This window comes from Nilaparvata lugens, chromosome 10 (assembly GCF_014356525.2).
Source record: "Nilaparvata lugens isolate BPH chromosome 10, ASM1435652v1, whole genome shotgun sequence".
Lineage (NCBI taxonomy): Eukaryota > Metazoa > Arthropoda > Insecta > Hemiptera > Delphacidae > Nilaparvata > Nilaparvata lugens.
Window position 1 is genome coordinate 16912084 of NC_052513.1, and position 24535 is coordinate 16936618.

Consider the following 24535-nt stretch of genomic DNA (forward strand, 5'->3'; position numbering starts at 1 on the left):
GTTGACCAGGTAGTTTTATTCATCGAACTAGAATCAACTTAACCTCAAAACATGAAGCAAGATTACAAAATGGCCGATCGGAAATTCAAAACTACACCAAGATCAAGTTAGATCAAGTTGGTCACTCAGCTGTTCTTGAACATTTTTAGTACTGAAAAATAAAAACATCAAACAATTTTGACAGCTAAAAATTCATAAGAATAATAAATTAGAATTTTATGATTTCTAGAAATTTTCCCGAAATCCAAAACTCACTTCAAATTTTTAATGCAACCTGTATCTGTCACTCCGACGTAGTGTTGTAGTGGCAGTGGCAGTGTTTTTGTTAGAACACTGGACTACATGAGGAATTGATTGAGGTTATCGTGATAAATGTAATTACAAAATTCTATTTTACGTTTATCTGAAGAAAAAATATAACTTGAAAACCTTTTATATGCTTTTTCCATCAAAATCAAGTGACAAGTGAGTTGACCAGGTAGTTTTATTCATCAATACATCTTTCTCTCTCTTGAACATGATGGATTCTTTTTACTGTTGACGTTTATTATTTCATCAAAAATCTAAAATGTCTACACCACAGGGTCAAAACGACCTTGTTGAAGTTTTCAAAACTCTTTCAGCGAACGAACAATGCAGTTTTATCAGTAGGAAAGAATCTGATTGCATGACTTTGCAGTTACAGTCAGGAGAAGCTGAGATTTTTGGTGCAAGGTTAGAACTGAACAAAGTCTACTCGTTTAGCGCCGGTTATTGTTTCTCAGTGTTCACGTATTCAGGATGTAATCTGCGGTTACAGTTACAACAATCGGAAACAGTTCCTTTTAGCCAACGCAATGATATGATGATGTTTGAATTGCATCTTCATACAGTAGTTGAAGAACTGCGGGAACGAGCTGATGTGAAAGACGAACGGGGACCTATTGTAATGATAGTTGGACCTAAAGATGCGGGAAAATCAACATTTTCAACTATTTTGTTAAACTATGCAGTGAGGATGCAGACAAAACGTACGCCTGTCTTTGTCGACACTGATCCTGGTCAAAGTTCTCTCACACTGCCAGGAACAATCGGAGCGGCACTAATATCCGATCAAATCCAACCAGATAAAAAACTCAGCGAACAAGTGAATCCTCTCATCTACAACATTGGTTCAACAAGACTGGGAGTCAACCCTTTATACAAACAGCTGATTTCCAAGTTAGCTGCGACCGTGTTGGATCGTCTTAAATCAAACAAAACGGCGAAATCTTCAGGTTTGATCATCAACACGCCTGGGTGGACTCAGAATGAAGGGTTTGAAATAATCAGACACACCGCTCAAGCGTTTGAGGTTGATGTGATATTTGTTCTGTACCAGAAAACGCTCTTTGACGCTCTGCGTCACGGCTTGCCTAACTTTGTCAAGCTGGTACAACTGCCGAGGCTGGAAGGAGTGCGCTCCCGTAGCATGGAGCTTCGCTGGGAACTGCGCGACAAAATGTTGAAGGACTACTTCTATGGACCAAACAACGAGCTGAAACCCTACATTTTCGATGTCGACTGGTCCTCCATCAAAGTGTTTAAAGTTTGGTCCTCGAAACACGTTGGAAAATCTTATCTCGGTGTTCCGGAATTTGATACGTCGCTGAGAAATAAAATACTGGCCGTAACATTCGCGCAAAACAAGGAGGATGCTTTAGAGTCTAATATTTCCGGGTTCGTCTGTTTGGCCGACGTGATCGACTCAAGGGAGAGAAAAGTGACTCTACTTTCCCCGTTTCCTCCCCCTCTAGCAGATGTTTGCTTGTTGCTCACCAGTTTGTTTCTTACATCTTATTCCGTACCAAACAGTGAACTTCCTTCAAATAGTATTTGATTCTGTATTTGATTCTTATTCCAAATATACAGGATGTTTCAGAAGTAGTGTTGAATATTTTAGGGTATTGTTCCTGGATGACAAACTACCAAAATGTCGTATTTGAAGAGTCCAAAACTCAGCGATTATCCTTATAGCTGCCATTTTGTTTTTTTTTCACATTTTTATCTCAAGAACGAAATGTTGTATTGTTCTGAAATTTGACATGAATATTTATGCTATAAAAACTCAACTTTAAAAAATGGCGGCTATTTTTAATCTTTGATGGCAAATTTCACGAAATTTGTTCACTTTACAGAAAATTTACAACAGACAAAAAGTTAGTAAATTTCATCAAGATTTCAAGGATACCTCATTTATTAAGATTGATCGAAGGATAACAGAAAGCTGTAAGGATAATCGCAGAGTTTTGGACACTTCAAATATGACATTTGTACTCTCCTATCATCCAAAATGTTTGACACTACTTCTGTAACACTCTATATTTTGTATTATTACTGTACAATTATTTTAATAGCTTTTAACATAATTGATTTGAACGGTGCAATAAACTTTGTACAATAAAGTTCCATGTTATTCTTCATAGATAATAGAACCATAGGAATCAATTTTGACATTAATGATAGAGTTTGTATTTTTGTAAAATATCTCAGTACCTAATCAAAGTTTCAAATTATAACCATAGAGAGACAATAGCGTAAGTAGATATCCCATGGTATAGGGTGTTTATGTCGTAACGTCTACTGTTATCTCAAGCCGATAGTCCACGTACCGGTAGTTCTTTCCCATAAAGCTATGTGACGCTGGCAGTCTCTCATATTGTGCCGTTCATACAATCTCACCCGGCCAAAACAGTAAAAATCTACAATAATCGACAGTAATCGGCTTGAGATAACAGTAAAAGTTGCGACATAAACGCCCTATACCATGGAATATCTACTTACGCTATTGTTTCTCTATGGTATAACTTTACAAACATGCAAATTCTATTTCCTACATCAAACTGAATTCTCCCTAGTAGTTTATTAAGAACAATATTATTATGACAAACTTTTAATATGAATTTGATTAAAATAACGCATATAAATGGGTACATGCTTTAATAAGAATATTTGTACTCAATAATCATGAAATTTTCTAATAATTTTCGACTCAAACAAGTTAAATCTTAGCACCGATTGCACAAAAGCCAATTAATTTCACAAGAACCAATCAGAGAAGCCTTCTTTTCGGAAAAGCCTTCTCTGATTGGCTCTTGTAAAATTAACCACGATTAAAATATTTAGTGCCGGTTGCACAAAAGCCGGTTAAATTTTAACTGTGATTAATTCCACGAGAAACAATCAGAGAAGCCGTCTTATCAAACAAATCTTCTTATCAAAAAGACCTTCTCTGATTGGTTCTTGTGAAATTAATCACGATTGAAATATTTAACCGTCTTTTGTGCAACCGGACCTTAGCATTTTTGATCTATTTTTGAATATGCTTCAGAAAAGTGTAACATTTTCACAATCTCAATTATTTGCAAATAAAAAAATTCAATTCTCTGTTCATGGAGACTACAATATAAAGCTTAATTGAAAAACAATTCAATTACATGGGATACTTTTATAGAAATAATTAAAAACAATATAAAAACCTTGTAGTACCCTTAATTATTAAAAACTTCAAAATAAAATTTAAATTTAGACATTTCAAATTGAAAATGACCTAAGTTAGGGTCGAAACTAGTCTTTGTTGCAATATTTCAAAGTTTTTAATAATAAAGGGTACTACAAGGTTTTTATATTAATTTTATTAGCTCAATTGAAATAACAAAAGATCTCTGCTCTCCTGAATAGAATAACATTTGTCTTCATGAGAGTGTTCATTTCAGTTTTACAGGGGCGCCATTTAAGGGGGGGGCCAGGGGGGCCTAGGCCCCCCAAAGATTAGATGAATAATGAAAATGCGGGTCTTTCTACACGAATACTTAGTATCTCATACTGATTTAATACCTTTTTTAAACAGCAGTAGTATAATTCCTCCTACAGTATCAACAATGTAGCAAAATTGCCTTGAAAGTATGGTTACGGAGTAATAGAGAATATATTTTTCTCTGTGGTTTAGTTGAAGCTTAAATATAGAATGGTCGGTACAATTATTAATGAGGGCGCAATAAGTGAGTTATTGCATAAATTTCAACGTGAGAATGAACAAGTTGCAAGATGTCACAGTGAAAGCAAAAGAAAGGGCACAATCAGACAATCAATAATGTATGTACAGAGTTGGTGAGAATTATGGGAATAGCTGTACTCTTCAGCTTTCTAAATGGAAGTTATTTTCCAATTAGAATATGATCCCCAATGAAATTGTTGAAATTGTCATTGTAAAAGAAAAATTTATCTTTTCCATGATTTTTAAGAAATTTATTTCAGTGTGTATTCCTACTTTAGGGCCTCTCTGTAGACCTATATTTCTAATAATTACTTCATGATTCATACTAATAATGTAGGCCTATATGCTTGTATTGATACTTCATTTGTATAAAACTGGAGAAAATGAAACATATAATAACATCTTCGAATGTAACATTTATGGGGATACCCTTTGGGCGTATTCCTTCCCCCCACCTCATACCTCTTGGTTTTTGCCCCCCCCCCCTAGCAGTTTGGTGAAATGGCGCCACTGTGTCAATATCATACTGCAAATGAGTTAACACTTCCATAATAATTAATGATATATTCTTCTCTGCCCATTTTATTAGAAATCTATGAGACTGAGTCGACCAAATTTTGTAAATAAAATACAAAGAGCCAAATTGGAGTTGGCTCCAACACAACACACAAAAACTCCACCATTGGTTCTTATGGAAGTATTCACACTTTGGAAGACTGCATTGTGTGAACACTTTCATAAGAATCAATGGTATTCAATTGTGTTTCATCATGTTGGAAGCTATCTGAGGCAAAATATTGCCTTCATTTAGACACTTGCTAGATCTTCTGGTTAGCGCTGAGGTATGGGCAGTTGTGATTCTCTTGATTGGCCTCAGAGAAGGCTGTCGTTTCAGTATGCTCACTTCTGAAACATGAATTTGAAATATTGTTTCAAAAACAATTATTATCATCATGAATAGAGGTATTACTTTCCTTGCCCTATTACCATAGGTAAGGAAAGAGTTGCTTTCCAAATAAAATTAAGCTACCACAATTTCTAAATTTCTATACGTTTCAAGGTCCCCTGAGTCCAAAAAAGTGGTTTTTGGGTATTGGTATGTGTGTGTGTTTGAGTGTATGTGCGTCTGTGTACACGATATCTCATCTCCCAATTAACGGAATGACTTCAGAAATTTGGAACTTGAGGTCCTTACAATATAAGGATCCGACACGAACAATTTCGATCAAATGCAATTAAAGATGGTGGCTGAAATTGAGAAAATGTTGTCAAAAACAGGGGTTTTCGCGATTTTCTCGAAAACGGCTCCAACGATTTTGATTAAATTTATACCTAGAATAGTCATTGATAAGCTCTATCAACTGCCACAAGTCCCATATCTGTAAATACTCCAGGAGCTCCGCCTCATCTATGCAGAGTATGATTTTAGATTCCCAATTATCAGGTTTCAGATACAATTTAAACAGAAAATTCTAAGTGGAAAAGATTGAGCATGAAAATCTCTACAATTAATAATGTTCAGTAACATTTTCACCTAAAATTGAAAATAAGCTCGATATTCGAGAAAATGTGATTATCCAATTGCAAACTGTTGGCAACAACTGTTGAATCTTTTAAATGATTCACTATGAAGAGATAGCAGACCTCTTATGTCTCCAGCGTTATTGTCCTGTCACCAGCTGGCTCAGATCTTTGTTTATAAGTAGACTTGAGAAGCGCGTGAAGACTATAGCGTCAGGTGATCAATTTTCATAACTGCAAGGAAAGTTGTGTGAGTGCGCCACACCAGATTTTTTTCTATTGCAAATGATGCCCACACGACTTTATGCTTGTACCATAGCATAAAACAATTTCAGTCCCGATCACAGAAAAGCCACTTAAATTTCAATCATGTTTAATTTCACGAGAACCAATCAGAGCAAAGAAGAATTCTCTGATTATTTCTCGTGAAATTAAACACGATTAAAATTTAACCTGCTTTTGTGCAACTGGCACCTAGTGTAAGTTTTCTCTGTTTGTACGTGTGTAATGGAAAGTGCGAGGGTGCTTTGATGAGATGACCAAACAATCATGCATACCGGCGGGATTCCAACCCACGACCAGGGCCTTGTTCATGAGAATAATATACAAGCCAATAATTCAGTAATTTCCTATTCTAATAACCAGGCCCCTGTTTCATAAAACTTATATGTCATTTAAAGGTGCGTACAGATATACGCGCCGCGAACATGAGCAATTCACTTTTAACCAGCTGACTATATCTGTATTTTTACAGAAACGGTAAGATACAGATATAAAAAGCTTGGCATCAGCTGATTAAAAGTGAATTGCTCATGTTCGCAGCGCGTAAATCTGCACGCACCTTTATACAGAATAATCACCAATTCACCATTCCAATTACATGCTCAATATTTTTATAGCCGATAAAATCAGCTGTTCGTGTATTACAGGACTTCTAAGTTTTTATGAAACAGGGGCCAGCTGGCTACTGATATTATTAGTTTGTATTTTCTCATACATTAGGCCCCAGGTAGGCTACCTAGCGCCAACAGACTGAAGGGTGCAAAAAGGCCTATAAAACGAGGTTTTTAAAGACCTTCGGGGGCAACGTCTTAGTCGTCTCGGCTATCCTGGCCAGCAAGAGTGTTAATTTGTTTGCTCTGTTATTTTGGTTAATTTGGTGACAATTGTCACCAGCGGGCAATAAGTTTATTCTTTTGCTGGTGACCCCATATATAATACGGAAATTATATATACATATGTAAAGAGATATTTATGATTTTGTATTATTATTTTCTTATTTTTAAGTTAACACTTGTATTTTGTTTAAATTTATTGGTCATAATTTTTGATTTGCTCTTCATTTGTGATTGTTTTTTTTAAATGGCAAAAATAAATGATTTGATTTGATTTGATTTGAAAAAAAAATTGTAAGTTATTTCTCAATCGAGGTTTCGATTTCTCCCCTCATTAATGATATGCAGTCAATTATTACTTTCCTTGCCCTATTACCATAGGTAAGGAAAGTATTGCTTTCCAAGAAAAATTAAGGTACCCTAATTTCAAGTTTTCTATACGTTTCAAGGTCCCCTGAGTCCAAAAACATGATTTTTGGGTGTTGGTCTGTGTGTGTGTGTGTGTGTATGTGTGTATGTCTGTGAACACGATAACTCCATTCCTAATTAACCAATCGACTTGAAATTTTAAACTTAAGGTCCTTATACCATAAGGATCCGACAATAAGAAATTCAATAAGATTCAATTCAAGATGGCGGAAAAAATGGCGGAAAATTACTAAAAAAACATGTTTTTCTCGAAAACGGCTCTAACGATTTTCTTCAAATTTATACCATGGATAGCTATTTATAAGCCCTATCAACTGACATGAGTCTCATTTCTGGGAAAATTCCAGGAGCTCCGTAATATTATTGAGAAAAATGGTGGATAATGACTAAAAAACCATGTTTCTCACGGTTTTCTCGTACGGTAAACGGCTCTAACGATTTTCTTCAAATTTATACCATGGATAGCTATTTATAAGCCCTATCAACTGACATGAGTCTCATTTCTGGGAAAATTCCAGGAGCTCCATAATATTATTGAGAAAAATGGCGGATAATGACTAAAAAACCATGTTTTTCTCAAAAATTACTTGACTGATTTTTTTCAAATTCATACCCTGTATAGTAATTTATCAGCTCTATCAACTGGCATGAGTCTTTTTCCTGGGAAACTAATGGGGGTCCACCCCATCCTTGAGAAATGGACTTTGTAACCTCCTTCTCGTGCATGAGGTAGGTAGGTAGAGCAGTTTATAAAAAGAACACAGTCATAGTCAAGATATTTCATCTGTAGAACAGCTGTTTTGATGACTTTTGAAAAAAATCATCGAATTTCACAATTTACACAAAGGAAAAAGTACTCTGAAAACAATTATATATACATATAAAGTAGTCTGATCGTAGTTGCAAATATGTTGCCGCCAATCATCATTATATTATTCCCCTAAATTATTCTCATCTAAGAATGAGGCTTACAGTTCAATGAGCAAGGAAAGTTGTGTGCGTGTACCACACCAGATTTTTTTAGTCTTGCTTTTTTAAAATATGAGTGGCTATGAAACAATTTTCAAGTGCAGTAATATCAATATTATTCAAGCTTCATTCATTTTCAAGTAGGTGGTGATAGAGGTGATATTGTGATGAGGTATTACCTTGAAAAACTAAAATTGAAAAAAAATTGAAAGTTGTCATAGTCACTTATTTTTCTTAGATGAATTTCTTAAAAACAAGTGACTGAAAAATCTAAGTACCGTATCAATATAAATTGAATAGAGATACACAGTATCTCTATTCAATTTCTTGATACCGTACTTTCATTATGGGTTATCTATTCTATTTATTAATACCTACCTGGAGACCAAATTAATTCACTCTCCTATTATAATTATTATAGTATAAATATATAGACCTCCTCTACCAGCTAACATTGAGGAGCTCAAACAAGAAATAACAGCAGCTATACAAACTGTTACGCCCGATATGCTACTGAGGGTGTGGAACAAGTTCGAGTATCGTATTGATATCTCACTCGAGTGTCTGGAGGGGGTCACATTGAACATTTGTGAACTTATTTTCTACTGGGGAAAAACTTATTTTAATACTCTTCATTTTGATTTACAACCCAAGTTTCTATTATGTTTCTTTGATTAAATGCAGATTTTCAAAGTTGTGGTATTCTTTTTAATTAATTAATTCTCATCTATTTTACTATCCATGTCAAACTGTAAGTAATAATCCGTTTTTTGAACTACTTTTAACGACACTACAGTCTAATTTTTGTATATTACTTATTAAAACTACACTGTGGAGCGCTTTCGGACACTCTGTGTTGAGAATGAATTCTAAAAATCCGAAAGCTTTACAGTGAGTGCTAGTTTTAATAACTAATATTCAAAATAAACCAAGTGAGAATTGCCATGATGGTAGCCAACCTCCGTAATGGAGAAGGTACCTAAAGAAGAAGATTCAAAATAAATTAGACTGTAGTGTCGTTAAAAACAGTTTAAAAAACGGACAAATTAGCTATTGATATTGGAGAATTCAGAAAGGCTTTATGTACTGACCTCTAGCACTTGGCATACTGTTCAACTGGAACATGAGGTTAACATTTTTCTTCAAGGTGAGTGGCTGCGTTTCTTTCAGGACAGAGCTTGATACTGAATGCCTCAGTCCTGGAGGCAGATGGTCTGCCAAATCTAAAACGGTAAGGAAGTTTTGAAAGGGTGAGAAGTTGAACAATAATGATGCTTGTGAGTGATTTCAGACTGAAAAAACACAGTTTTATCATCACTATTAAATTTTATAAAATTTTAAAGTGCAAAAGCACTCACATTATTTGATGTGGCGACGTCCGTTTCGTGCTGGTATCGCACATTTTCAAGCCAAACAGGAACTGAAGTGTTTAAGGTTATTTAAATGAGTTTGTCAAACAGGGTGTGGGAGGAAAGTTGATTTGGTCATTTAGAATATTGTTTGGCTGTTGTTTGGTGTGTGAAAGGGACGTCGCCACATCAAATAATGTGAGTGCTTTTTCACTTTAAAGTTTTATAAAATTTAATAGTGATAATAATAATGGAAACAAGATGGATAACCAACAACAAACAGTTTTATTTTTGTCACATCCACATTTTTTTCTACATCATAAGTTATCAATTTTCTTTTTCAAATTTGTGTATATAAATAATGTGGTTTTCATGAACTTCTAATGACTCGCAAGATGTATATCTTTATTAGAATTTTTTACTTTGGCATAAAATCTTAAACAATACCGAAGCAAAATTAGTGGCATCCCGACACATATTCATATACAGTAGGCCTATAGTACTAGATTTTATGCCAAAGTAAAATATTCTGATAAGGATACATCTTGCGAGTCATTAGAAGTTCATGAAAAAAACAACATTTATATACACAAATTGTGTACAAATCTACTGTGTACAAATCTATTGTGTACGTGGGGGCCACATTTTCTTAGATCAGCAAATAATCAACCAATTGTATTAATACTTTGTAAATAATTGTAGCTTACATGCCTTTTGTAATCATGTCTATATTTTGAATAAACTCCTCTGGTCGTGTTGTACCCACGACCAGAGAAATTATTATTATTATTTATTAGACATTCATACAGGACTGCAGTTTCGTGTTGAAACCAACACATCTTCACTATAGTGAGATCCACGTTATAATGACAGTGTTTGATTAGCAATGGTATTGCTATCCTTGTCCATCATTCAACAAAGCGGATAGCGCTATCTCTTTCTCACTTTGTTCTGTTGCCAGATCTTCCTTCAACAATGTAGGATTAAAAATTAATTAACAAAATATATCATCTTGATCATGAAAATAGATTATTCAATTATTGATAAATATAATTTCTTGCTTAATTAAATATAATTGATTTATTTTAAACAAGAATGAACAGTTAGTATTACATTAATAAACATGTGTCAGCTACCGTCTATAGAAGGCATTGACAAGACAGAGGATCGGCAACGTTTTTCTCTTATCTTTTTCCACTGCCATTATAACGTGGACCTCACTATAATGAATGTATAGTGATGTCCACGTTATAATGGCAGTGGATAAAGATAGAAGAATAGCGATGCCGATTCTCTGCATTAATTAATTATATTTCTACACTGTAAAAACATAATTGGCATCGTTGTGGACCTAGAAAAGGATAGTACCACCGGCTTTGTCGAATAATAGACAATGATAGTAAAACCAAAGTTGATCAAATACTGTCATTATAACGTGGACCTCACTATAGTATATGTGACAAAAAAAACTGTGTTTTTTCCAATCATGGAAAAATTCCACAACGTCACAACTCATTCGACTGATTTTAGACCTTTTAAGATTATCATTTTATAATGAATGTAGATTTGTACATAACACAATTGAATTTTCCTTGAGTTGAGAGATTTTTTCAAAATTCAATCCAATAGATATTCAATCAAGCACATAGGAATGGGAAGAGGAAACAGTAGGGTGGGGAGGAATTATTTACTGAGTAGACAAAATTATCAAGCCTATTTATAATAATTTTGGGTGAACACATTTGGCCGGCACCGTCGGTTCCGGCTTCCTAAAAAGCAGTCGTTAGGTCATGATTGATTGATTGATTGAGTACTTTATTTATGTAGATTACAATATATACTGGCTTATACACTTATATACAATAGCTTATAATACAGCAAAATTATAGATGAATTTACATAATATAGACTAAGAGAATAATTATTGAACTGTATATGATATGAAAAAGCAATTTGTAATATAATAACTATAGATAATTATATTGTTATGCATCTACATAAATTGGCGGAGCTTTGGACATATCAATGTCCATTGTTCGGAAAGAATATTAAAAATATCCTCCCCACTAACTCTCTACCAAAATACAGACAGAGACCCTGAAATTGATCAGCTGCGAGCTGAAAACTCTGAAACCAGACCTGAGTCAGCCTGGTCACTCGATATTATTATTATTATATTTTCAATACTATGGTAATATGGGGTTTATTATATCATCAGAAATAGTAAACACTTCAATTACGGTAGAGTAGACCTACCTATTTATTATCATAGCTCGTGTAATTCCAGTATTTTATGAATGTTGATATAAGCTAGAGTGATGTCTACGTTGTAATAACAGTGGAGAAAGATAGGAGATCTACGTTGCCGATCCTCCGTCTTGTCAATGCCTTCTATAGACGGTAGCTCATACATAGGTTTATTGATGTAATATATTTATATCACTTATATTCTCAATAGACATTTCACTTACTTTTAATTTCAGCGCTAAATTGAAGTCGCTCCCCCCTCTTCGCCTCGAACCGTTTGCGCTCCAGTCGCTTCATTTCAAACTGCTGCAAAAAAGATCTGTGCTCTTCTTTGATTGGTTTACCGTCCAGATTACCTGCAATAAATTTATTTATTTATCTATTTATTCAATATATATTCATTTACTTATTTTATTAGAAAGCACATTGCTACCCAATTGATCAGGATATAATCAAAGCAGATTAATGGAGTAGACTCAGATTCACGAAGAAATGTTAATTCAAATTAATAAAGTACCGGCAGCCATTTATATGTTAGTTAATTTTATTACAAATAACACTACATTATTACCCAAATGATCAATAATATAATCATAACAGATTCATGAAGTACAAACTCAGATTCATGAAGAGTTGTTAATTCAAATTCATGAAGTAATATATAAACAGATCCATCAAGAGGATTAACAATTATACACTAATTCTACAATAATACCAGGAAGCAAAGAGAATAAAGTTTGCTTTTCGGGATTCTTAAAAATATAATTTCCAATATGTGAATATTTCCTATTTCACTCATAATAATCTAAAATATTTCTTCTAAGTTCAGTTTTGAAGCATCTTAATTTGAAAATCTTCTTTGTGAAAAATATTTATCTTTCATGTGTTCACTTTTGTTGTTACCATTTGACGTTGTAATGCATTTTGATGTTCTCACTTGCTACTACAATAAAACATTTATTATTTATTTGAGGACTAAAAATTTTGTGAATTGAAGAACTACAAGACTTAACCTATTTCGGACTATGTGTTATCTAAATTTGGAAGAGGAATAGCATAAGGTTACCTTATTTTTCCTCTCCCTATCATTTTGATAATGTACTTATTGTATGAATGAATAAAGAATAAAAAGAGAAACTGATTTGACATCGGGGTTAAAAAACTTTTTTAATTTTGATTAAAATTGAGAAATTATAGGCTACATTTGAATAAAAGCGACCTCATATTGTCAAATCCACTACGGTACTTGATTCAGAAGAATTTTGAGATACAAGTCACGGTTGTTACACCATTATCAATACTATTCAGTGAACTGAGATTTATTTCTAAGTAGGCCTACGGTATATTTCTCCAAAAAACTGCCAAAAATAGAGACAATTATAGTTAATTGAGGTCGTCAAAATAGTTATTTGTGCAACTAGTGCGCAAAGTGTCAGTTTGCTGCACCGAAAGAAACGTTTACGCCCGAGCCGTAGGCGAGGGCGGAATGGTTTCTTGAGTGCAGCAGAGGAACTTTGCGCACGTATTTCACATTAAGTTTTTCCTACAGTTACCATTGAATATGAAAAGTGGGTAATTATGGGTAAAATTGCCTGAAATGCATCAAATGTTTTTCTGTGTAATTTTATTATTGATAAAAACCTTAATCCTAAAATCCTAAAGTCCTCGTTGTCCTTGGTTATAATATCTAATACTAATAATTAGCTCGTTGTGCTTCGTTGCACCTCTGCTCACTATAGCAGCCACAGCAGTCACTGTTGCTCCATATAACCTACTAAGTATTTTGCGTTGCCATGTTGCAAATCTGGAGTGCAGAAAAATTTTTCCCGCACTAGAGCGGAAAAGTGATTCTTTGCGTTCTGTAATCAGTGCAGCAATGGCCACTTTTCAACGTAACTGTAGGAAAAATATATTCTTCGATGATTAAAAATAATAAATTTTCATCATTGACATTAAATATTTTGTTAATAAATTAATTACATTTCTTCTTTTGTCTTCATCCTACTTGAACTGTTGATAATGATTATAATAAAAATTGAGTTTTTATCTTACACTTTTACTATAGTAAGGTCCACGTTATAATGACAGTAGTTGTTCAACTTTGGAATTGCTATCCTTGTCTATCATTCGACAAAGCCGGTGGTACTATCCTTTTCTAGCTCCACAACGATGCCAATTATGTTTTTGACAGTTTAGAAATATAATTAATTAATGCAGAGAATCGGCATCGCTATTCTCCTATCTTTATCCACTGCCATTATAACGTGGACCTCACTATAGTTATCCTTTTTAACTTTTAGTATTTATTTTAGTACCTTCTCCTACTCTTTATAGGTAGGTAGCCTACGCTGAAGATGTGGCTCAATGTCACGAAACATGTCCGATAACCAACAAAATTGTCAGTAGGCTACTGTTTATTTATTTATTTATTTATTTATTTATTAGAACAGTCACAAACACGATATTTGGAAAGAGAAACAGGCAATTGCCCAAAACTTCTTCAATTCCTTGATTTTGGCACGTGTTGTTGTAAACGTGTAAAATAATAACACAATTCATTATAATTAATTATATTTCTGCAATGTTAGAAAATGATGTGGCATCGTAGAAAATGGAAGCACCATCAATGTTAATCAGATATAACGTGGATATAACGTCTGCCGTTACAACGTGGATCTCACAATATAGTTTAGTATAATATTAATTTATTTTGAGACTCACTCAATTTATGTGTGAGCGTAGTAATAGTGTCTCTGTATCTGGCGACTCGAGTTACAGGATTCCCCTGCAATTTGAGGTCGATCAGCTGACACCAATTGGCAATGACCTTGCAGGTCGCTCCAAGGTCACCGATCTCGTTACAGCTGGCGTCCAATTCTTCAATGGCCGACAAACTCCTCAGGTCGTCCAGCGATGTGATCCTATTGTTAGAAATGTCCAGGATTCTGAGAGTTTTCTGTAAAATAATACAAAATAGAGCCTCATTAAACAGTCAAATATTGAATATTTGATCAAAAGGATTCTGAGAGTCTTCTGAAAAAAGAGTACAAAAATCAGTGTCCCATTACACGATGGTCGAATATTGGATCAACTTTAAAAATTATATTTGATTCTCTATTACAACAATAGGCTATTGAGCCGGGTTTAGTAGTATTAAGTCGGGGACACACTAAGGCCGGTTGCAGACGAGCCACTATCATGGGATGTGGGAGCTACTATTTTCCTTCTGTGGTACCACAAACGCAGCGCATACGGAATGCATTGGTAGGCATGGCAGTGACATTGATACTTCCACATGGCGTTGCGCGCTGTGGTAGCGATTATTTTCCTTGCGATTGTGGTACCACTGGTTTGATAACCTCGCTTCCCCTAGCTTCTGTACCACAATCGGGCTAATGAGCGTTTTCTCGAATGTAATGTGAAAGTCTCTCTGCGTTAGTCGTATTGTTCTGTGGTATGTCGGTCCCACATCCCACATGCGATTGTGGTTCGTCTGCAACCGACATTATCATGCAGCCTACCGATGCTACACCGATCATACAGTTGGACGACTGTATGACAGTGAAACATATATCGTAAAAGACTTGAATGCTGTAAACCTCACCTGTCCGTCATAATACAGAGTGTGCCACGAAAGGTGTAACAATCGACGACGGTTGAGTAGATGTAGATTCTACATGAAATTTGCAACAAAAATGACCAGTAAAATTTTCATTTCAAATAAAAAGACAAATAAATTGTTACTATACAATCTCAACTAGGTACGTCACAACCTCAACGTCTCAGCTACACAAAAAAGTGACTAGTAAAATGTTCATTAAAATATAGAGCTAAACCTCCTCGAATTTTTTGGTTGCAACGTCATTATCAATCTCTTAGTGAATAGAAAATTGGAAGTTTAGAGAGAATAATCAATAATCCTAAGAAAATAAAATTGGAAGTTTAGAGAGAATAATCAATAATCCTAAGAAAATATATGGAAAATCTGTTGAGTTTTTTGTCTTAAAGTGAAATCTTGAAGAATATTTGAAAATGGTTACATACACCTCCACTCAAGCTTTGTATTAAAAAAAAAAAAAAGAGTTTCGTATTATTTTGATTCGATAAATAAATATGTTACAATAATATTGAAATGTAAGTGAAATGATACTTTATGCACTGATTTGTTATTAATTTATTGAAAAGTCAGTGAGAGCACCAGGGAGATCCCATTATTGCTCTCTAACATACAAATTATACAATGTATAATAAATTATTGCTCGAACATATTAAATTTATAAGCTTATATGATCAATAAGATTATGATGCATGTATGATATAAGATTATATGGATGAATGAGTAAATATAATACTAATTCGAATAGGTGACACAATACAAATAGGAAAAAACACATAGAAATTTACATTATTTTCCGAAATTTTCGGTGACCGCGTCATCGTTGATAAAGGAAACGCAGTCGCCAAAAATTTCAGAAAATAATGTAAGTTTCTAAGTGTTTTCAACTATTTGTATTGTGTTACCTATTTAGATTAATATTATAAACCTGTAAAGTGTTTTCTGTTATAAATAAATAATATTTATATTATAATGATACTCACTGACAATGCATTGACAGTTCTGGGATCAAAATACAACGTTTCTCCTGGTAATAATTTCTGAGCATCTATGAACAGTTCTTGCAGATTTTCCAGTTTATCGAGAGCCTCAACTACAGATATTCTGTTATTTCCTAGGTACCTGGAAGATAATGTACTCTATGAAGTCTTTACTGCTTGTTTGAGAAAAATGTGACAATAAATATTATTCATTTATTCTACAAAATACTACAATCATAATATAATTATGACTTAGTCTGTTTATAAAATATTAGTCTGTTTGCTTAAATGAATCATAATAATAATAATAATAAATTAACCCTTTTATGGTTTTAAAATTGTTCAGTTAACATAAATAATGAATAATATTAATGCTAGCGTTAAGATATACTGTTATAAAACTAATAACTCGTATTAAAGTAACATTTAATATATTTTGTGTATTTTCTCATTTTTTCCAAATTCCTTCTCTATACTGTATTTCTGTCCCAATTAGGACTACATATTGAAAATTTCCTATAATACGATTTCTATGAATGCCATTAAATTATATAGAAAATGTTAATTTTGTTGTAGTTTAGATACTGTGTTAAATTTTTAAATATTTGAAAAAACACTTTTTGGACATACCTCATTTCACCAAGAAAAGTAAGTATTTTAAGCCCTAGCGTATTCTGCTAAAAATGGAGAAGAACTGCATGAAATGATGCAGCTGGATTGTTTGATTTGCGATGCTGGTTCAACTGTAACAAACTAGCACTAAATGCGAGCAAGACTTCCTATATAAACTTTCATTATCATCACCATTTAGTTTCACTGATCCTGTCAGGTATCATCAGGTCGGTTGCAGATCTGTGAGTTGTGACTGTGAGGTAATTCAACAATCTGACTCTATTAAATATCTTGGGCTAATATTGGATCAAAGTCTAAATTGGGATTTGCATGTGAATAAAGTAAAAGGGTACCTCTTATACTTGGTTAGGACTTTCTATCAACTGCGTCATTCTTCCCTGTAAATATTCTTCGTGTATGTATTTCTCTTTTTCAATAGTAGGCTGGAATACGGAATCTCATGCTATGCATCTACCTTCATGTCTCATTTAAAAATCTTATAGTCCTACAAAAATCAATTGTTAGAATAATGTTTGGAGCTAATAGACGAAGCATACTTTCCCAATATTCAGTTTTTTTGGAATTCTACCTCTCAGATACATGTGTGTACTGAAAGTTTATCTTTGTTTTATAAATGAGTGGGGATAGGAATCAAATGGGGAATCTTGAACAAAATCAGCAGATAACTAGGCAAACTACAAGGATGCTAATCAGACTCCCCAAACCAAACAGCACTACCTTCCAGAGATGCTTTTTATTCCTTGGACCTAAATTCTTTATATTCTCCCAGATGAGATTAGAAAGCTACAGAATCTCAAGAAATTCCTAAAACAAACGAAGAGTAAGTAGAAGACTTATTCAAAGTAGTAAGCTGAAAAACACATGGTGCTAATATCTAATCCATTATTGAATATGAATTTCAGTGTAGTATGGCCTTTTTACTGTAGTTACTTCTGTATCCTTTAAAGTTTAACCTTTGCTTTGAGCTTTGATCTGCAAACATTGTTTTATTTATCACTGTTATGTCTCATCTTTTATTTTCATTTTTTTTCCTCTCTTGTCATGAATTATGTTGAAAAAAATTATACTGGTGATTCTTCCTCCCATTTTATCGCAGTCTGAACTACATTTCATAATATAAGTATATTTAAAGAGAGGAAATGCTACAATCAATCAATAAAATTACTTGATGATGGTGATTGAATGTGTGTGTGTGTTTGTGTAGGTGTGTGTGTGTTGTGTGTGTGTGTGGTGTGTGTGTGTGTGTGTGTGTGGTGTGTGTGTGTGTGTGTGTGTGTGTGTGTGTATGTGTGTGTAGGCTTTTTTCTCCTTCTATATCCGATTAAACCTCAACTCCTGCTCACGGACAAGTGCTTCATGAAGCACTTTGTGAGCAGTTATTGTTCACATTAATATATATTATATTATATACTATTACTTACAATCTATTATTAAATTTTAGATGGATGTATTGCTTTATATTTATTGATTATATTATTGAGGAGACTAATATCGTCCTTGTACGGGAACATAGAAGGAAAATATTAATTTATTATGGAAGTTAATAATTTGTGAACTAATCTACATCAATACCGTATATAAAAAATTAGCTTGTTTCTTATTTATTTTTCATGGTAGTTACTCATAGTAGCAATTTTACTATAGTGAGGTCCACGTTATAATGGCAGTGTTTGATTAGCAATTGTATTGCTATCCTTGTCTATCATTCAACAAAGCGGATAGCGCTATCTCTTTCTCGCTTTGATCTGTTACCAGATCGTCTTTTAAAAATGTAGAATTAATAATTAATTAACAAAATATTTCATCTTAATTATGTAAATGCATTATGAAATTATTGAAAAATATAATTTATTTCTTATAATTGATTATTTTTAACAAGAATTAATGAGTTGTGAACATAGTAATGAATTGAAGATAATTGCACCAATAGACTTTTGATACAGTCTGGAAGGAACTATTCTATTTATAATATTTCAAAAGGAATAATTTTGTGGTATTCACACATTACTATTCAAATTCCAAATAAAAAAAAGCAGAAGTGGTAATTAACGATTTATTCTCTCCCACCACAAGCTCTTTTATTACTTGACGATAAATTATTCTATAATAATATATTAATATTAGGATGAATAAGAAATGTTAACTGTTAAATTAGATGGATGTATTGCTTTATATTTATTGATTATATTATTGAGACTAATATCGTCCTTGTACGGGAACATAGAAGGAAAATATTAATTTATTATGGAAGTTAATAATTTGTGAACTAATCTACATCAATACCGTATATAAAAAATTAGCTTGTTTCTTATTTATTTTTCATGGTAGTTACTCATAGTAGCAATTTTACTATAGTGAGGTCCACGTTATAATGGCAGTGTTTGATTAGCAATTGTATTGCTATCCTTGTCTATCATTCAACAAAGCGGATAGCGCTATCTCTTTCTCGCTTTGATCTGTTACCAGATCGTCTTTTAAAAATGTAGAATTAATAATTAATTAACAAAATATTTCATCTTAATTATGTAAATGCATTATGAAATTATTGAAAAATATAATTTATTTCTTATAATTGATTATTTTTAACAAGAATGAACAGTTAATATTACATCAATAAACCCGTATCAGCTACCGTCTATAGAAGGCATTGGGAAGAAAGAGGTTCGGCAACGTTGTTCTCCTATAACTTTCTCCACTGTCATTTTAACGTGGACATTACTATAGAGTCAAGTAGTCTTAGATATTGTAAAATACAAACTCCTAATTTTATTTCAAAGTTACTTACAGTTTCTTCAAATTCTTCAGATGACTTATATTCTCAATTTTTTCTATATTGTTGTTCTGCAGATGTAGATGTGTGATGTGTAAATTGCAATCCAAATTCTCAATTTTACAAATTCTGTTATTGTGAAGGTACAGGACTTCAAGATTTATGAATGGCGAGATGTCTCCCTGGAACAAAATTTCACAATTTTTATCGAAATAGCCTACATTATGGTATCAAATTGTTTTAGAATAGACCTAATATTAAATGGTTTTGATTTATTATCACTATATATAAGTGAGATTGATGCAAATTGGAATAGTCTACATTCATATTCATAAATAGCCCAAGCTTACTGTATTTTATTATAAGCCTACTTACATTCAGAGAGCAGGCTAAAGCCGCGTTTACACCAAAGTTATTAACAAAATGTTAATAACTTAATCCTTATAGATTCTATTAGATTGAACATAACTTATCATACACTTGAACATTATGTGTTTGTCAAGTTCCGTTCAATCTAATAGAATCTATATGGATTATGTTATTAACATTTTGTTGATAACTTTGGTGTAAACGCAGCTTTACTGAATTACTTACAATTATAAAGCTACGTTTACACCAAAGTTATTAACTAAATGTTAATAACTTAATCCTTATAGATTTTACTAGATTGAACATAACTTATCATACACTTGAACATATGTGTTTTTCAAGTTCCGTTCAATCTAATAGAATCTATAAGGATTAAGTTATTAACATTTAGTTAATAACTTTGGTGTAAACGCAGCTTTACTGAATTACTTACAATTATAAGCTACGTTTACACCAAGGTTATTAAAAAATGTTTATTTTTCCGTCCTTATAGATTCTGTTAGATTGAACGGAACTTGACAAACACATAATATGTTCAAGTGTATGATAAGTTATGTTCAATCTAATAAAATCTATAAGGACGAAGAAGTAAACATTTTGTTAATAACTTTGGTGTAAACGCATCTTAACCCTACTTGCATTCAGAGAGTTACAAATATACTTGTGCAACAGGCAGAGCCTGAAAAGCATTCATGCCACATATGAATAAAAAATACCGTAAGTTGATAAAGATTTTCAAAAGTACCTATACTCAACAAGATGCACTTTCCCAGCTTAAAAAGATATAATGAAATACAAAGATGATATGAGGAATCTTTTCCTTAACTTTATAATTACTTGGATTACCAAATCAATGTACCAACAATTTATTCAGGGAATGATACTCACAATTTCATCAATAAATTTGTCCAAGTTTTACCATTTTTTCCAAAAATCACTAACTACCTTCAATTGAATTGTTTTTTATAATTAATTTTGTTATAACATTTCAACCATTAACTTCTTTATATAACAATAAATTCAGGAAATAATACTCACAATTTCATCAATAAATTTGTCGTTCAAGCACAAATGATTCACATTTTTGACAGCCTCTTTCTGCTGTTTCTCATCAGCAAAATTTGTTTTCAACGCTTTTTTCAACACAAAGTCCTTGTCAAGTTTTACCATTTTTCAAAAAATTACTAATTTCCTATCATTGAATTATTTTTAACTATTACTTTCGTTATAACATTTTAACCATTCACTTTTTAAATTTGTGTAGATCTTATATTATTATTATTTGTTCTCAAACATATTATATTAAGCCTACTTCTGATTCAATACCGTATTTATTTAACCGAGTTTTTGTTGTTGACATTCCACCAATTTTAAACTAAAAGCCAGTGATATCAGAGAGGAGGTTATGACAAGAACTTTGGAAAGGAAGCCATTTGTTTACTTATTGCCATGGGGCTTTTGGATTGTGGGTGAACCACCCCTGCATGCTTTGCTGATAAGAATTAGTTCTTCTTTCAGTCGTCAGGTTGCAGCATAAAACAGTTACTGTAGGTACTATTACAGTAACTACTATTAAAGTAATATATAGTTACTATAATCTACAGTTATTTATAGTTACTGTAATACAGTGTTATATAAATACAGTAATTCAGTATATTATATAGATTCCTATATTATAGCAAGATATAGCATAAGATCTTATGCTATATTTTCTTTATGCTTATAATATTTCTAGTTTTATCATCAAGTTCCTTCTTAGAAACAATGTTAGACCCAATATGTAGGTATTTAGGATACATTGACAATTGATTGATTCTTTATTGGTTCATAAAAAAATAAGTAATACATCATCAAAATGATGATAGAGAGAGAAAAATTAGGTAACCTTGTGCTATTCCTCTCACAAATTTAGATAAGGTTACACATAGTTCGATATAGGTTGAGTCATCTAGTTGTTCACTTTTCAAAATTATCAGTCCTTAATTATTTTCACAAAGTAGATTTAGTACATTTTACTAACAAGAGTAGACCCAATGTATCTAGAATACATTTTACTATCATACATTCTACATTCCTTTGGAATACCTTTACATCGTCTTTGTATGGAAAGGCTCTTATAATATTATAGTCTCTGAATCCTTGCTAACCAAGCAAGCTTATTCACATCCATATCTTCAATGGTTATTAAGATTAGGTATTCCAAAAAATGTGCACAATTCAGCACATTCTATGGAATATTCAACGGTATGAGGGTTTAGTAGTTCTACTTTCTCACACTCACTGCCTGATCAATGTGAATCTAGATTAAAATATTCTAGTTAATTGTGATTCAACAAATTGTTTTCAATTATTTATTATTTTCCACCCAATTAGAGTTTAAAAAAAATAAAAACTATTTTGAGTACAAACCGCATGTAATGGTGAATCACTTTATTACTTTATGAAGTCCCATATCACTTTATTAAGAAGCTAAAATAATTACCTATTACTCACTAAGCAAGTTTTAAATGCATATCTTCAATGGTTACTAAGATAGGTATTTTGAAAAAATGTGCACAATTCAACACATTCTATGGAATATTCCTACGGTATTAGAGTTCAGTAGGTACCTTTCTCATCTTAAACTTTCTCACACTCACTGTCTGATCTATGTGAATCTAGATTCAAATATTCTAGTTAATTTTGATTCAACAAATTGTTTCCATTATTTATTATTTTCCACCCAATTAGAGTTTAAGAAAAATGAAATCCATGTTTCAGTACGAACCGCATGTAATTGCGAATCACTTTATTAATTTATAGATTTCCATATCAAATATAGATGTAAATCTCAGTACCTTTTTTAAATTTGATGCTGCTTTCTATGACGAAACACTATATAATAACTTTCTTGTAGTTCAGAGACTGTGTTACTAGTAAATATTTAAAACATTTACTTTTATCTTCAATACTCCAAGAAAAGTAAGTGTTTTTTCAAATATTTACTAGTAACACAGTCTCTGAACTAAAACAAACTTTTTGAATTATTTTATCACAACATATTTCGGACATTCATACCATTTTAAAGTCTTTATAACTTTATAAATTCCCATATCACTTTATTAACAATAGAGTATAACAAACAAACTCAGTTACAGATGGAATTAAATAGAGAATGCATTTATTCAAATGCTAATTGATATATAATTATTATTGAACGAAAATCCTAAATAAATGATGCAAATCACCCCGAAGACCTCTGCTACTGCAGACATTGACAACAGGGCTAACAGCTAGATGGAAATTCGATGAGAACTACTATCCAAAAATTAGTTGCCAGCCCGGTAATCGAACCCGGCACCTACCAATTGCTAGTCAGGAATGCTTGCCCTTATACCAAACTGACAATCTCTGGATAGCAGCGCTCATTTTATACAAAGCCATACCGGCCAACTAGTTACAGATGGAATTAAATAGAGAATGCATTTATTCAAATGCTAATTGATATATAATTATTATTGAACGAAAATCCTAAATAAATGCTGCAAATCACCCCGAAGACCCAAAAGTGGGAGGTACCGGTTCGATTCCCGGCTGGCAACTAATTTTTGGATACCTAGTAGTTCTCATCGAATTTCCATCTAGCTGTTAGCCCTGTTGTCAATGTCTGCAGTAGCAGAGGTCTTCGGGGTATTTACAGCATTTATTTAGGATTTTCGTTCAATAATAATTATAACAAACTCAGTAATCGAATAAACGTAGATGAATGGGTAAAGCTTGAATTTGTTTCAAGTTATTTAGATTATGAAATGATAATTTTGTAATAACTTTTAGAGCATAGTGTATAATCCGTATATTTGTTATAATACCTTCCTTTCTTTAAGTTCTGTTACGATTTGTATTATATGATCACTTTTGGTTTTGATTGATTTTATAATATTTTGTATTTTTGAATCGCACTTACTGCTGGCGAACATGTTTCACTTATTATTATGTCAGTAGTGCCTTTTTATATAAATTTATGTATTACTACATATTAACTAAAAATTGTTGACCGAGCGAAGTGAGGTTTAAGATTCAAGTCGACGGTTTTGCATTTCTCTTTATGTTCATATATTGCGCATTTACAGCGAAACGCAGCAATAGATTTTCATGAAATTTGACAGGTATGCTCCTTTTTGTACTATTTATAACATTTATTGTATTATTTATATAAGTACTGATTGTAAATTGTTGTAGCAAATAGAATCCTATCTATCTAATTTGGCCGGGTATAACGTTTACAGTGAACTTCATTATCTTTACAAGAGTCTATTATTTATAACTAAGGGTCAAAGTTAATATCTCTACCAATACCATAAACTTCCAAGATTTATTAAATTATTCTGGATGAGTAACAGTTGACAGTTCCTCATGGACTTTACTTGCACCATGAAATCAGTCACGATTACTGTTAGGTACTGAACAATACTGTGTAATGATATCACCCTTCTATTACCAGTTACCGTACTTCCGAGTAACAGTATATCTATATAACACTAGG

General features: G+C 32.6%; 2 protein-coding genes across 2 annotated transcripts; one reads left to right on the forward strand and one right to left on the reverse strand.

The window, feature by feature from the left end:
• The first annotated feature begins 568 nt into the window (after positions 1-568).
• On the forward strand, positions 569-1858 carry LOC111043852 (protein CLP1 homolog). Its single transcript, XM_022328891.2, has one exon. It carries the CDS (start codon positions 569-571, stop codon positions 1856-1858), a length of 1290 nt encoding a protein of 429 aa, XP_022184583.2.
• A 2706-nt stretch (positions 1859-4564) lies between these two features.
• On the reverse strand, positions 4565-21467 carry LOC111043853 (protein phosphatase 1 regulatory subunit 42). Its single transcript, XM_022328892.2, has 7 exons — positions 21052-21467; positions 19660-19826; positions 16245-16383; positions 14367-14601; positions 11870-12001; positions 9141-9272; positions 4565-4921 (listed from the first exon to the last, which is right to left on the reverse strand). Exons 1-7 carry the CDS (start codon positions 21181-21183, stop codon positions 4770-4772), a joined length of 1089 nt encoding a protein of 362 aa, XP_022184584.2. The 5' UTR covers positions 21184-21467; the 3' UTR covers positions 4565-4769.
• Positions 21468-24535: the final 3068 nt, after the last annotated feature.